General features: G+C 28.3%; 1 protein-coding gene across 1 annotated transcript in view; it reads left to right on the top strand.

Annotated features, from left to right (window-relative positions):
* The window catches only part of LOC136985317 (uncharacterized), a 53361-nt gene extending 41417 nt beyond the window's left edge, over positions 1 to 11944 (top strand). Inside the window, exons 12-15 of the mRNA XM_067282574.1 lie at positions 7158 to 7313; positions 7745 to 7793; positions 10622 to 10835; positions 11161 to 11944. Of these exons, the coding sequence (XP_067138675.1) occupies positions 7158 to 7313; positions 7745 to 7793; positions 10622 to 10835; positions 11161 to 11557 (816 nt within the window). The 3' untranslated portion in view covers positions 11558 to 11944. The remainder of the gene's footprint in view (positions 1 to 7157; positions 7314 to 7744; positions 7794 to 10621; positions 10836 to 11160) is intronic.
* The last annotated feature ends 5689 nt before the right edge of the window (positions 11945 to 17633 follow it).

Here is a 17633-nt window from a genome sequence, read left to right as displayed (position 1 = left end):
AAGATCGCGAGACAAAGCTCCAAGAACCAAGAACAAAGAACCAAGAGCATCACATCCTCTCTTTTATGGTTTTATACGTTTTTCTTGAGTCCTAGATCGAACATTGCGATAGGTCAATGCCGACTGGCTCCCACTCTCCAATTGGTCCCCCCCTCGTTACGAATTGTAACGAGATCAGAACCCCGATCATTGGATGAGGTCAACATCGACTGACAATTCGATTCCTATCGAAGATGTTTGATCACAGTACTCAAATTCATTTATTGTTTCAACCTGAGAAGCCTCTGTCTACTTTCTTGGAAATTTCCACAGACAAATATTCATTTTTTGTTTTCCCTTGTTTTTACTTGTTGATGGGTTTTTTTTACAATATTAATTTATTATAATAATAATAATAATAATAATTATTTGCTTCTATTCAAAAACAATAAAATATTTTCTTTTTTCATAAATTCTAAACCCATTTCCGAAGCTTCACATAATGTTCATGACCGAAAAAGTTTATTTAATGATTCAGAATATGCTAATATTCATAAAAAATAACAATTTAACAAATATGAAATAACTATATTTATAATCATTGCTAACTGACTGTATTTCATTAATGATTTTATAAGTAATGAAGAGCTATTTTCTGTGGACAAATGAGATGCAATATGTTATTTATTGATGGATGTAGGTTTAAACCAATAAACAAAGAGGGGTGTGTCTTAGTTTGTTTACAGTAGGTGCCGAATTACAATAAATAGAGTATAGACCTATAATGGCAGCATGAACTATACACAGTTCACAGAAATTATTGCAAAAATGCAAAGAATTCTTTGCTCACACATATAGGATAACCTAGGTTTTTGAAGCAGTGAAAAATGAATGAAAACCTTGTCTTATACGTGAGTAAATATGGTAACATCATTATAACATCAAATGAAACAAAATGCATAAACATAAAATAACATTCGGACTTGATTCCTTACAAATAATGTATATCATCTTGGTCAACTATTATAATTTTATTTCAGTCACTGTTTAGTCACTTTTTCTTGCTTGGAGTTACTATTCTCACTTATTTTGAAGTCATTTTCTGTTCTAAGGCCTGTGAAAAACATTGAGTAATTAACATTACATTACTTCTACATCAAACTTTACATATTGTATAAGAGAATAAAAGTGAATTGTTAAATCATTGATGATAAACAGATTTTAATATTACCAACTAATATTTTTATTACTAAACAAATTCATGCACATAAAGCATTTTTAATAGTGTACTCTAGTTATAATGGAATTCCTTCTTTTCATAAGGGCAATTAGTTTGGTAGGAATCAAAAAATGGCACACTTATAAACTGGAACTGTGTGATCAAATAAACAACACCTAACTGTGTTTTCCAGCAAACAATTAAAAAATTTTACTGCTCAAACGTTTTTGGCCATCATTTAGAGGCCCTCATCAGGAATGAATACATAAAAACTGTTCTATCTTTCTAAAATTTCCATCGTTTGAACTTTGCTGCGTTCCAATCTTTTAAACATTTGAAAAGATGTTTGATATGGAATAGTCTTGTTTACACCGTAAAATTAAATAATTATTTCTCCCTGTTGCGATGAAGCTACCTTTTTCATAGGGTCTTTGACCAACACGACATACGATCTTTGCAGGCTTTGGAAATTTATATAGCTGGCATGAAAGGAAATTGCATAAACTTGGATGGTATTCCAGTACTGCAAGCATGGAAATATTATTTAGATTGCCACAGAGTGTAGTAGTAATAATTTTATATGTAGCTTTATTTAAAAATAATTATTTATTTAATTTTGTGATGTAAATGAGACTATGTCCGTATCGAACATTTTTGAAATCTTTAAAAGTTTGGAATCCAGCAAAGTTCGAATGATAGAAATTTTCAAAAGATAAGAGAGGTTTTTATGTATTCTTTCCTGATAAGGGCCTCTAAATGATGATTGAAAACATTTAAGCAGTAAAATTTTTTGTTTATTGTTTGCTGGAAAATGCAGTTAGGTGTTGGTTGTTTGGTAGGAAATATATATATCTTATTAATGAGTTTTTTAATACAAAATATAATCAAATTACATTAATTATTTTAATTTTTAGTTTTAAAGAGAGTAGGAACATCTTTTTAATGCAAACTATTTAATAGTGTTGTCAAAATTAATTAACTTTCAGTTGTTTTTGGTTGCCAATGATTTGGCTAAGGAATTAATTGTTTAGCCAAATTGATCAGTCTGTAAAGTTTGTCAAATTATTATGTTATATATATATACTATATTCTACTATCAGTAAAGACTGTTTTAACCTGGCATAGGTGTTGCAGTAATCTTAATTATAGACCTATTCTATGGTATCCATCGCTACAGTATTTATCTTTCTATGATCTTTACCTACAGAGTATGTTTATTATTACAATAAATCTTCACCTATCATCATATTGCGAGTGATAATGATATTTAACATATCCTGAGATTCTTTATTTCGATTTACTTTAACGATAAATGAGTTCGTCGGTATTGAGGCACCCATTTATTACTGTTTAAAATATAGATGTATTCTCATTAGTTATAATTATAACCTATACAATGTCCGTATCGAACATTTTTGAAATCTTTAAAAGTTTGGAATCCAGCAAAGTTCGAATGATAGAAATTTTCAAAAGATAAGAGAGGTTTTTATGTATTCTTTCCTGATAAGGGCCTCTAAATGATGATTGAAAACATTTAAGCAGTAAAATTTTTTGTTTATTGTTTGCTGGAAAATGCAGTTAGGTGTTGGTTGTTTGGTAGGAAATATATATATCTTATTAATGAGTTTTTTAATACAAAATATAATCAAATTACATTAATTATTTTAATTTTTAGTTTTAAAGAGAGTAGGAACATCTTTTTAATGCAAACTATTTAATAGTGTTGTCAAAATTAATTAACTTTCAGTTGTTTTTGGTTGCCAATGATTTGGCTAAGGAATTAATTGTTTAGCCAAATTGATCAGTCTGTAAAGTTTGTCAAATTATTATGTTATATATATATACTATATTCTACTATCAGTAAAGACTGTTTTAACCTGGCATAGGTGTTGCCAATGAGAGTAAAATATTTGTTGCAATAGGGTCTTTAACAATCCCATCAAGTTGAGGACTCATAATGTTCATAGTCATAATTTTTATCAGAAAAATGCTCAAGCATAAAAACTTTTGAATGTTTCTCTTGTGTATTCTTGTTTCTCATATTTTCATCTGATTGATTGTCATAGCAAACCTTGCATATAATCACCTTGTGGCTCTGATGATGAAGCTTTTGGCATTTTTTGTGTGTTCCATTACATTTGTAATCATTTTGAAAGTTGTTATAATGTTTGTTCAAAAAATTTTTAGGAAGATTGTGGTGTAACAATATGTTTAGTGTCTTTGACAAACTTTGAGATTCTCCTTTTCAGTTTTTGTGATTGTCTTCATGCCTTAAAATGACTATACAATTTGGGAAGTATACAAGAAACATTATAGGCTGCCTTGTTATACTGCAACTGTTAGGTGTTAAATGAAACAATAGGTCTATGATATAAATATAGAATTATACTAGAAAAACTCGTTTTTGTATTTGAGTACCAAGTTATTAAATACAGCTTTTTTTCCAGCAAAACTTTCATATTAGATAAGTTTATTACATATTTATATACTTTAATGTGAATGTTGAAGCTACAAAATACATTGTCTTTATTTCACATTTTTATCATTCAATATTTTGACAATTTTCAATTTCCAAAAATTCAGTTGACCAAACTCTGGAACATATTTTGTGAGGATGAAAAAGACCTCAATATGGTTTATGTATTCTAATAATAATGATCAGGAAAACTAAATTATTATCCAACATAATTTCAATTAGACATTTTTAGGAAAGTAGGAGATTGAGTGATAAGAATAGTAGTGTAAGAGCAAATTTCAAAATTAAAACATCAGGGTCTTAATGACCTCATCACACAATTCCCAGGTTAATGCTAATTTAAATATAAATTTTTTTAAAAAAATTTATATTTAAATTAGTGTTAGATACTTAAATTATTTCACTTGACTAATACCTGGATTAATCAAGTTTGAATTAATCAGATTTGACTATATATATGTGTTAAAGCTAATGCCCAAAATGTTATTTCTAGTTTTTGCTAGCTAACATATATAGCTTAGAGTTGTACTTTACATTTTAGGGTCTGGTCAACCAATTCTAATTTTGGCCAGAAAATGTTGGCAAGAGTAAGAAGTTTGTTTTCCTTAAAGAAGAATTTTAAATTTATCAAAATTTAAACTCAGCTTAGAAATAGGAACCTGTTTTTTAAAATTTTCTCGTACAGTAAACACCTGCTAACTTGGACTAATATGGGTGAAGATCAGAGCCGTAACTAGGGTTTTGGACGCCTATGGCCAAGAATAAAAATGGTGCCTTTTTAATTTTTATTATTAAAAATATTATTATTTTATTCTAAAAAAGCTATTGTAAAAAAATTATCTAATGACATTCAAAATACTATATAAATATAAAAATATTTTTGTGTTATTAATTTCGAATACATATTATTCCGAAACCTTCTCGTTGGCGCCTTTATTAAATCGGCACCTATGGCGGGGGCCACATTGGCCATACCCTAGTTCCGGCTCTGGTGAAGATTGTCCGAGTTTATGAAAGTCTGAATTGGGTAGTGTTTTCTCTGATGATGTGGAAAATGAGAAGCTTGATATATAGTACAGAAATTTTTTAAGAACAACTTTGTGCAGAAGTTTTACTGAGCCTTAGTAGGTTATACTGCTGAATTTATTATTACAGGAAATGAGCTCAAAAAATTTCATTCGAATACAGCAATATACAACTTTTAGTAACTTACTGACTGCAGTTACAATGCATGCAAAGACTTTCAGACATTGAAAATACTTATTAATTGTAATTTTGTTGGGCTGCAATTTGAAAAAATTGTAGATCTATAAATTCCCACTGTTGTCTATCCATCTGTTGTATAATCTTGAGAACAGAGTTAGATAGATGAAAGATGAGACCAGATATGGAAAACTTAGGGACAGAAAGCCCCAATTAACTATATATGAACTTCTGGTGCAAACTAGAAGTCGTGTTATCAGTTTAAAATTTTCTCAAGAACTGAGTTAGATAGATGACTAGCATGACTCTATTGCTAACAGAAAAAGTATGATGTACAGGGGCAAGCCACTACTAATTTGAAGATGGAGAGCATATATTTTAAATTAAATAAATTAAAAATATGATAAAAAATTGTAGCCTGGCATTGTGACAATGTTTATAATTAAAGTTTTTGTTAATTATAACTTTTCTATTATCAAGAAATTTTAAAATACTGTACAATTTTTTAAAAATTTGTTTGTCATGCAAAGTCAGAGTTTGCAGTTTGATTTAGCAGCAATCTGTAATTTAAAAATGTTTCATTTATTAACACATTTTTATAAGTTTATAGTTAGTAAAATGTTGCAGCAGGATATGTTGACTATAATTCTGATATTTATTCTTTAGAATGAATATACATATTAACATGTGAAAAATTTAATATGAGATAATTTGCAATTTTTTTTTATGCATTTTCAACTGTATATTTGGTAATATAATGTTTGACATTTCTTCATTTTAACTGCAGCTCACTAATAGATAGATTTATGCACTAATGGGTTAGTGCATAAATCCCTGCCATATGTTTTTTGTATGTCAGATTTAAAAAAGTTAGTTTTATTCAAGATTTCCATTTTTTCCATTAAGTATGTATGGAAAATAATGTCAGTTTGATGACCTTGATGGCACAAATATACTTTTTTCTTTTTCAGTTTATTACTAAAGCAATTTTTCATGTCACTCGTCAGTTCTGTTTTACTGCTAGGTTTCTAACTCTGCACAACTTCTCACTCTGAATTTGACATCTTTTAAGAAAAGATGTTTGAAAATGTAATTATTAGGACATCATGCTTTGGAATGACTCTCATTTATACTATCATAAATTGCACAAGATAAGAATGGGATGATAACAGACTAGCTATAATTTGTTCAAACATATCCATTTGATGTAACATGTTGGGTTTTAGCCATTCATTATCAGCCACATCCCAAACTGACCAAACCAAGTGTGAATCAACAAATTTATAGCACATGACACATGCATCAATGTGAGAAGTGGTGGCTAGATTAAAAATTGGCCAATTCAGACATTGACCTATACTGTATATACATCCATACATTATATATGCATGCATGCAAGTACTTATTTTTGCAGAATGACTGGCATGCCAGTCTATTCGGGGAGACCATTAAATCAGATATTTCTGTATGGTAAAAATTGGCATGCTGGTTTAAGTGAGGTTATAGATTTCTTTCTAGAGGACACATTAAAAAAACAAATGAATTCACAAAAATGATTGAGTTTTTATTCTAAAACTGTGAAACTGTCTACATTACATCAAAAACTATGATTATATGTTCAATTTCTTCATTTTGTCTTCTTAATGACATAAAATACTATTGGTGCTTTTTTTTTTTTTTGTGTATTTTATTGTTTGATTCAAATGATCAATGATTCAAAAATGCAAAAATAAACATATTAAATTTAAGAAACTATCTGTAAATTATCTCAGCTTACACAGATTAACATTGGCTTTGTGTGAAATTTGAGAGGAAGGTATTATTTTTAAGGTCAGGTTAGATGGTTGGTGTAGCCCACACTGACTAACTACTACTATTATTAATGTCAATAAGTCATTAATTGTTTTATTGTCTTGTAAACCAAAACTCTTCCTGATTTTAAGTTGGTCAAATTAAGATGTTATTATTTTATTGTACTGGGAAGAATGTTTTCTGTAATGTTTAAATAACAACTAATGTTATTAGATCTGATTAATTTTATATTTTAGTCTCAGTTTAACCAGCATGCTGGTAACTCCAGGGTTAATGACATGCTGGTTCCCCCATTTTTATGCAGTATGTTGGTTATCCCATGAAAATATGGTATATATAAAAATCAATATAGACATGCATATGCATAATAATTAAATAGCATAATTGTTCATGTAACCTTATTATGTCTGAATTGGAAAGATTTACTATATTCTTTTAATGATTAGCAATTTGTTTTATAATATTTAGGTTGATTATGCCATGCAGTGTGTAGCTGAAAATTTGGGAGAAAAAATAATTGATAAAAAAGCTGGAGAAGAAGGAATACCATGGTTTAACATGTTTTTAGATAGAGGACTAAAATGTACTTCAAAAAATAAAAGTGAAAGACCAGAAATGGCTCAGGTAAGTCAAAATTTACTTTTACTTTATTTATCCATGATTTATTGGAGGTGATTATATGTATTATTCGAAAAATAACAATAAGTATAATCATGTTGCATTGTGAATGATATGTTAGGAAAATAGTTATTTCTCAGCTTATTAGAAAATTTCTTATGTGGTTTATACAAATTTAGAAGTTTCATTTTTCCTTGTTTTGGTACATACAGTTACAAATATTAATTACAAGTCATAAACACAATATTATATTCTATTGTCATAAAATAATATATTATTAATTAACTTATCATTCTAATATACATATTAATTGGATAAGACTGTTACTATTTACATTAATTTGGAAAAATTAAATATTGGATTGTTTTCTTTCAATTTTTTTTTCATATTAATATTTTCAACATGTTTCATATAGTTTTATTCTCTTAATTTTTTAGGTTCTTGATCATTTCAAAGAATTTGAAAATGCTGTAGAAAAGTTGAGAAGTAAGTACAAATAAATTACTTTACAATAAATTTTATTATAATTGAAATGTGCAGTTTCCCTGAAATACAAAATGCATAAATTATTAACTCATATTGCACAAAAACAATAATAAACCATTAGCTGAAGAGTAGTGGTTTATTATTGTTTTTATTGATAAAAATATATTCATGGTCTTGAATTTACACAGCTGTATATTTTATCTTTCAGAGGAAATGTCATATAACTATAATCATTTTAGATTTATTAACAACATTAATTTAAATAATGACATGATAATAGATGCATTCTGGGATAGAATCATCTATTATCATGCTTAGTTGTGTGAAGGTTCTTATTATAAGAACCTTCACACAACTAAGCATGTTATCAAGATTGTGATGAGGGCAATAACAAATACTCTTCCCACTGAAGAGGCTTGAGCTTCATTACTTAGCATATGCATTTAACCTATGTTGATTTTTTTCTAATAAATACTTTACATCTTATTGTTGTATTTATTGGCACCCTCAAAAGTAGGTAAAGAAAGAGAATAAACTTTTTTTTTTTGCAAGAATTAATTTTTTTTAACAGTGTGTGTGTGTATATGTATATGTATATATATATATATATATATACATATACACAGTAGAGCATCGATTATCCGACTCAATTGGGGACTGGGGTTGGTCGGATAACTGAAAAAACGGATAACCAAAAAGTACGAAAAAATACATCATTATTATAGTATATCCCATGTAGTTAGTATATTAGTATATCACTATTAACCTACTTCGCGTTGAATTTTCATCGATGTTAAGCTTAACAAAATTTTTTTAAAATAATAATCGTTGCTATTGTAGCGTTAAAAATTATTTCTTTATTTTGCACAAAATAATTACAAAAATAAAGCAAAAAATAGAAAATTAAGCCTGGTTTAAATACTGGCCTCCCTTTCATGGTCGTGCCAGTGTTGCCAGCTAAAACATGCAAAAATTTAACAAAAATAATATTAAAGTAGCCAAGACATAGCTAAATATTGTAGCGTGACATCACTAGCGGACATTTGAATTTGCAGACTAGAACGTGGTTGGTTAACCAATGTGATGGTTAATCGGTGGTCGGATAATCGATGCTCTACTGTATGTATATGTATATATATATATATATATATATATATTATGTATATAATATATATTGTTGTTTTTAAATATATTTGGAATGTTGTAATACTTTTTTCCTGATATAATTATAAGTAAAGGATAACTAAGTTTTGCTTGTCTGTGAGAAAGTTCAATTTGAGAACAATTGCCTGCAATGATGAATGAATTATATAAAGAAATTTTAGATATAAAAATTTATCATGTTCAATTAAATTGTTTGAATCAATTTTGTTATGGACCAAGAACAGAGTTTTTAACAAATTCTACAGCTTGATTGAATTATAAAATCTGGATTATAAATCACAATCCTGATATATTATCTTCATAAACTATGTAGGAACTTATATAAATACAATAATTTGACATTGATTATATTTTAAATACTTAATGTTAGATTTGTTAGAAAAACAATATTATATATTAGTTTATTCATTAAAATCTGTAGTTTTTTTTTATAGCTATTGTAAATTTTAAAAATATTTTTAAAATTGTTATTAAGTTTTGCTTTACATCTTCAATTAAATGTTGATTAAAAAACAATGTTTTTGTATCAACTTGTTTTTTTTTCTTTTAAATATTGAATTAATGCTAAAAGATAATTCAAAAATGCTGAATATTTCAAAAATTTTGAAAATTTCAATAAAAAAAATAAGTGTATTTTGTAAAATTAACATCAAAATAATAATTCCATTTTAAATAATTTATACCGTGTGTAATGTACCACGTGACACAAAATGGGGGGTTATGCAATTTAGGGTTCAAATCACGTACCAGGCCTGGACTTAATGGGAAGCAAAATTTAATGATCCAAAATAACACTTATGTAAATAAAAATCCACAATGATATTTATTAGATTGAACAGTATTATTTATATATAAACAACAATGATTATAACAAGAATTAATAATAAGTCTACACTGTATTTCAAATATTCCAAAAATAATTCAAGATCAGTTATATACAAAATAAACAATCAGTCTATGAAAGAAATTCTTTTTTGTATAATTAATGAAACCTCCACCAAAATAATTAAACAAAGAATATGCTTTTCACGAGCTGATCGGTTAACAAAGACTGCCAGACAATTCTCTTTGATGAAGGTTGCTGTCAGGCGCTACACCACGCTTGAACAGGCGTGTCATCTTTTATCTGTCTATCAGTGTAACTCCGCATTGCCCTATTTACATATCTGCGTGTCACAGGATTAGTCACTGATGTAAATTAGTATATTTAGATTTTTAGTTTTGAATTTAGCACATTTTGGGGGTTTCTTAGAGTTTGTCATAAAAAAAGACCCCAAAAAGAAAATAGCTGTAACTAAAAATAATGCCCAAAACATAAAATAACGATTGGACTTTGACTCCTTACAGGTGTTAACAAAATTATAATAATGACTCTTTTATTCTAAAAGTGTTTAGAATCAAAAAACATAAATTATAATATATATATATATATATATATATATATATATATATATATATTATAATTTCAAACTTTGTAAATGAAGATTCAAAATTAAATAAAATATAATATTACATATAAATTAATAAAAGTATTTTTTGACAGTAATAATTCATTGAATTTGAGTGATTAAAAATTATTTAGTATGATTATCTTGTTAAAAAAATAAGACTAATGGAGTGTAAAATGATTAATCTTTTGTAATAATTGCATCTTCTCTTTTAAGGATCATCTAATGACTTTAATCATCCACCCAATTTAAATCAGTTGAGCCCATTAGATCTTCAATTGGTTCATGATATCTTTCGAGAACAAATACAACCAGATAAAAAGCAGTCTCCTATTCAAATTGATTTTTCAAAATTACAATTGCCTAAAATGGAAAATATGGTTGTGAGAGGTCCACCAGCTTCCGATAATATTAATATATCAGATATCAAGTAAGTAAAAGTAATAAGTTCTATGAAAATCAATTTTATCATTTCTTTATCTTTAATTGGGTCTAACTTAGTCAGATTATTGAATTAGAAAATATGTTAAAACATCTTTTATTACATTTTAAAATTGTTCTTAAACATTTCTACATATGAATATTTTTTCCATTTAATTTTAATGGTTGTGGCATTTATATATTTTTTATTAAAGAATTAATGGAGGAAAATTCATAAATTTTTGCTTTATTTTAAAAGTATTATATACTTTTAAAGTGCTCTATTTAAAATTTTTAAATTTAACTAAACTGAATTTGAGTGTAAACATTTACAGAGCCCCACCGGGTGACAATTTTCTAGAGAAAAAGTGTTTTCTTTCACCATTAAAGCAGCAACAGAATTCATCTATGGCTGTGATTGTGAATACCAATCATAGTAATAGTTGTCAAGCAGAATTTCCTGCTAATGGGAATGTTGTATTTACATCAAATCCTTCACTGCCTTTGGTAACTATTCTAAATCAACAAGGTAATGTTACTAATGAACTAGGTTCGGCACCATCGAGATCCTGCGTACTTAGTGATATGAACTTTTCAGATAAAATAGTAAATGCAGAAAACTCATCAGATAGCAATGTTAAAAATTTTCAAACATCTCAGGCAATTGGAGATGATGATGATGATAATGAAGAAGAAAATTATTCAAAATGCAATTTGAATATTAATGAATAATTTTCTATTTTTTTATATTTCATTAAATTGCATTTATATTAAAGTATTTATGAATGTGACTATTATGATTGTATTTCTGAAATAGATGATTGCATTTATTTACAAACTTAAATTTCAGTTATAAAAAGATAAAATCTGATACAGTATATTGTTAGTTGTTGTTGTTAATATTTTAAAATAAGGTAGAATCGAAATTAATTTTAAACATTTATAATTCATATAATAGATGTGTGAATTTTGAAGTATATCATCATATTAATCTGTATATTAAGAATTTTGCTTAAGAAATTTGAATATTTTTTTATCATTATCTATTAGTCTATTTCATACAAAATATATTTTTTTAATATTGATAAATATGTAGTGCTACTATATTTTTAAAATATAGACTTGTATATAAAATAAGAGTTTTATTAAATAATTTTTGTTATATAAAATTTTTATGTTAATGTTTAAAAAAAAATTATATTTGTTACTTATATTAATAATTTATAAAAAAGCAATAATTATTATTATGAATGGTATAGAGTGCCTTAAATGAATATAATTATTAAATATAATTATTAATGCCAATTTTTGAATAAAATACATTTATTATTGTTAAGTATGGATACAAAATTTATGATTATATTATTCAAAAAGTAAAAATATTTTTTGAAAAATATACTGCATATATTTTTAATTTGTAATAATTTTTTATAACATATCTTTTCTGTTACATGTAAATTAAAAATTATGCATTTAATTTTATATTTTATGTCATTGCTACCAAAATAAATACATTTATGTAATTTATGAAAAGTAATAAATTGTTTTGAATCTAATTGAATGAGAAAATAAGAATTTTCTCCATGCTTCCGGTAATATATAAGATTCGATGCCATTAAATTGGAATAAGCATTTTTTTAATGCAAGTTATTATTTTGTATTAATAGTCAGAATAATTTTATAAAGCCACATTAATTACACATTACCCACTTAAATATTCCTAGGATGTTAACAAGGTAGAAATTTTTGTTTCATGTAAAAAATTGTTAGATTTAGAGAGAAGTTTATGTTTTTAGTTTATACTTGTTTTAATGGTGATAATTCTAATGTTCAGAATTAAAAAGAGAGTTAGTGAATTTTTCTGTGGAAAGTTTTTTCTTTTTAAAAGGTATTTGATTTTAGGCCAATTTTAATTTATTAGACTAAGATGAATAAAAAGTTCTGTATTCTTTATTGGTGTGAAAATTTCTATTATTAAAGAAGTTTTACTTTCTGAAACTTGCATGTCTCACAATTTTTAATGTAGTTATAGGAAGACATTTTACTTTGGCTTGTTGTTGTTAAGTTACATTTAACTTGATTATATAAAATTATACACAATCAAATATTTAATTCTTAATATAGTACAGGGTAATTATAGACTCAATCCATTTTTGTGAAAATGATGATAAAATCATTTGTATGCAGGTCATTTGAACCATGCTGAACCAAGAAGACAGTATTATTGCTGTTTGTGCATATTTTAGTGGGGGAACGTACAAACTTCACCAAGAAATTCAGGAAGTTTGCTCTTACTAGGTCCAATATCCAACTGTTGGTTACCAAATTCAGGCTAACAGAAATGTATACAATGCACAATGTTCCAGGGGATCCATCATACCAGACGAAACAATTAAACATGTAGAAACTGCAATAACAAGAGTCTACATCAGAATACTAAGCTGGGTGCTCACTGTGCCACAACTGACAATGTGGGAGATCAATACAAAGTTATAAAACATGCAATAAGTGTCCAGGTGTTATATAAGCTGGAGGAAACTAAAGAATATTATACCACTTGCCAAGCAATTTGTCACGATGTCTTGAAAGCTATGGAACAAGAGGATTTGATGGTACTTCTGTGTATGTTGTTCCACTCAAACATGTGAAAAACCATGGCAATTCTCTTTTCTTGGATCAGCAAACAAACAATTTTATTACCATTTTCACAAAATGGATCGAGACTTAATCACTGTATTATCAACTAAAAATATTTGAGTGTTTATTCATAACTCAGACTTACAATATAATAAAACGGATAAAAATTTTAAGAATTTTTATATTAGTGCAATATATTTCGTAGGATCCGATGGATATTTGACATCAAATGTTCTTTATGCATGACTGTGCTCCAGCATATTTTAATCACTATGCACAAGAATATCTTAAAAATGAGTATCTGAATAGATGGATTGGAAGAGGAGGATCAGTAACTTAGTCCTCAAGCTTTTCCAATTTAAATACTCTAGACTTTTTTCTTATGAGAACAATTAGAAACTATGGTTTATGCTACTGCAATTGTCAATGCACAAGTTCTAAGTTATTGGTTGTTCAAAAGTCACGTAACAGTTTACAATATGCTTGGTGTAATTGAGCGTATTCAACAATCAATGGTAAGACTCTGGCAGACTTATGTGGATGCTCACTGGGACATTTTGAGCACTTGCTATGGTGTCACAAGCTTGGATTTAATAAATCAATTTTTTGAAAATATCTTTTTAATATCTAAAACATAGAGATTAATTCAAAATGAGCTGTTTAATAAAGAAATTATATTAGTAAATGAATTTAATTACAGATAAATTACATAGACTCAAAAAATGAAATGTCACTGCACTTTGACCTCAATAATTTGCTAATTAAACTTCAGATAGAAAAAAGGGCCTCGACTTTTTGATGGTTTTTCCCTCTAAAGCCTGTAAAATTTGACCGACATTTCTAAAACACCCTGTATATTTTTTATTTTAGAACTATATTGTATAGAGTAGTCTTTCCCTTATCAAATTTTATTAGACAACAACTATTGCAGGTATAACGAACAGATTTTACCAGAATGTAAGGCAAGAAGTTATTTAAAGTTTTTTTGACATATTAATAAACTTCTGTGTGTGTACGTTTTGTAACCCTGAGTACATCTAACAGATATTCAATTTTCTTGCTTTCTCCAACATCTCTCCAGAGACAGAAGCAATACTTGCAACTCATGTTATCCTCATGCTTAATGTCTCAACATTAGGTACAATACACATATTGAATAGACTCTATTCTGAAATAGCCTGACAGGAAAAATCCGAAAGAGATTGTCTATCGATCGTGATGGCAAGGTTATCGGACCGTCACGTCCAATCTACATGTCGGAAAATGTAGCATTGAGGAAGTCACGAACACTTAACCCCAATGTGGTGATGCACAGTCTTATTAGAAAAATCCCTCGACTTCTTCAGTTGAGGTGCTACAAAAACTCCAACATATCCAAGTACACGCTAACTATTATTGGACGTGGTGCCTAATAAAGCAGTTTTAATACAGTTGAATAAGCATACCAATGATCTAGTCCGTTTCATCTGAAACTGTCTACCGTTGGCTTGCTTGTCCAGATATATTAAAGTCACTTTATTAGGTAACGCGACCATTGTCTATTCTGCAATGAAGGAAAAATGGGATGGGGAAAAGGAAAAAAAAAGATTTAAATGTTCCTTTATCTTCGGTGCAAATCGAACATTATTAACTTTAATAAATTTTTTAAAATAAAATTTTATAATGGAAAGACTATGCCTGTCTTATATATCATGCCATATTAGATTTCTTTTTAAATGATAAGTTAGTTATCGTTTTGTAATTACTGTACTGTACAGTACTGTACAGTACATACTCGCACTGCTGTCGCATCACTCGTTCTGAATCGAAATTGCTGATTTATTGCCCTCGCTTAAAGTTGCTTCTGCTAATAGTTTTCCAGATAGGTGCATAACATTGTGCTGTAACACCTTCAACAGATAGACTACACTGCAACCATAACGATTTTTTTTGTATAGAAGCAGCCAGGCTATGTGACTAGCTCCCCTCCCTCATTGTAGTGGAAATAGCCCACTAGAAAGGAGTAAGGGTACCGACTTACCCTTAATGCTTTCTACTGGGCTATTTTCTTGCAATCATTACGGATTGGCCTGATTCAGAATGGAGTCAAACCGGCAGGGTCGGTCGGGACAGAAAATTAGGCCGGGAGAAGAAACAGTATAAGCCCATAGCCATTAAAAAATAAACCAACAACGAGTTACTCAACTTTCCCGGCAATATTTAAAATTTTGGTGGCGCCATCTGTTATCATATTTTATTTTAAAACTTTTTATATTTTAAATATTATAAAATGGCAAAAAGCTTAATTTTGAGGGATAGGAATGAGTTTTATAAAAAAAAAAAATTGTAAATGTTAGCGATCATCATCAAGTCCGACCTTACTGGAGATACACACGACCCCCATTATCTCCTCAGCCCCTCGATCTTTAACCACCAAAATTTAATAACACCAATCCCCGTAATAAACAAACCTCCCTGCAAAATTTCAGAAATTTTCGACAAAAAACACGGGCGTTTCAAACAGGGTGAACAAAATCGTGATTCCCTCCACACACAAACATCCATACATACAGAAATTACCCCTAATTTTTTTGCATTTCTCGTCGTTTCAAGGTGTCCTGTCTAAAAATGTAAAAATTTTGGAGGGATTATTTTTGACCATACGTTCCCTCTGTTAAATGTAACAGCCGGAAAAGTAATTATTGCAATATAATTTTAAAATTTATATTTATACGTATATATACAACATTGATATATTAATTAAATCTCGTTAGATTAACACACGTCTTAATAAATTACTATTTTCGCTCATTTTATCCGTAATTACTTCATTTTTTATTTTCGTCAATAGGTCATATCCTGACTACATAAGTATGTTTCTAAACAACATCGACTTAAATTATTACGAACTATTTCGAGATGAAAATGAATTTTAAATAATGATTTTTCGCGAGATATCAGAGCGAATGATACAGTTAAAATGAATTTATACGCTAAAAATATAATAGTATGTGCTACCGAAATAAAATGTTTGCAATAACTGTGTAACAACAAAACATGCAAGTTTTACATGAACCAAAAGTTTTGACTTCTGAAAGGTTATTTCTATATATGGAATATTATTGCTATTAAATTTTGGAGGTTAAAAGTCGAGGGGGTGGGGAGATAGGGGGAGGACTCTTGTTATATCTCAGATGGGGAAGGTCTTAATGAAAATCTCATTTGTTATTAGCGTTTACATTTGTTTTTATTATCAAACTCACTTCTACCCTCAAAATTACGGTAAGGTTTTTGACATTACATTATTAATTATAATAAAAGCACTTAAAAAATAAAATCTCATAACAGATGGCGCCGCACACAATCTGTAACTCCTGCCGGGAAAGTTACGCAACTCGTTGCTGGGCTTTTTTAAACATTTTAAAACCTGATTTTGGATCATCAGAATCTGAACATTCACATTCATCTCTTAAGATTTTGACTACAAATAGTCCATTTTTGCAAAAAGGAACACTTCCGTCTGTAAAAGTTTCTTTGTGCATCAGAATTCAAGTTATTTATCAAACCCGCTATACTCTGATATATCAATTTTTTTGTTTACATCTCTCTCTCGGCCATCCGACGGGGCAAGATACCATGATTATTACCAATGTGTATACCATTGTAAATGTATTTTCTAAAACGATTATTTTTACTTTAGTGGCTATTATATATCTGTAACCGAATAAATGTAATTTTTTAAAAATGTGAATAAAAATGCTTGTATTTTTTGTTAAATATTTTGATGAATAAAATTATTTTAAACTTCACATTTAATTACTTTCTCAATAGGAGGACAGTTTGAAAATACCATTTTTTGATTATTTGAATGATTTCTGAAAAAAAAACTGTGTGTTTGGACTTTGAGGAGTATTATTTCATCACGAGTTGGTCAAACCCTCGCAGGAGATTTGTACAGTGAGCAACTACAAAGAGTACATGACAAATTAAAGCTAAAACAGCTATCTTTGGCGAATCGTCGAGGTGTTTTTGTTTTTTACAAGAAACGCTTACCCACACATTGCAGAAATTTCAAGAAACAAAATAATGCAATTGGGATGGGAACTTTATTTCATCCTTTCTATTCTACTGACTTATCTCTTTAGGCGTACCAAACTTTATCTTTGGATAATCATATTCATAGAAAACAATT

This window comes from Centruroides vittatus, unplaced genomic scaffold (assembly GCF_030686945.1).
Source record: "Centruroides vittatus isolate TY-2023 unplaced genomic scaffold, ASM3068694v2 contig_958, whole genome shotgun sequence".
Classification (NCBI taxonomy): Eukaryota; Metazoa; Arthropoda; class Arachnida; order Scorpiones; family Buthidae; genus Centruroides; species Centruroides vittatus.
The sequence above is the reverse complement of the archived record's forward strand: the minus strand, read 5'-3'. Positions and strand labels throughout refer to the sequence as shown.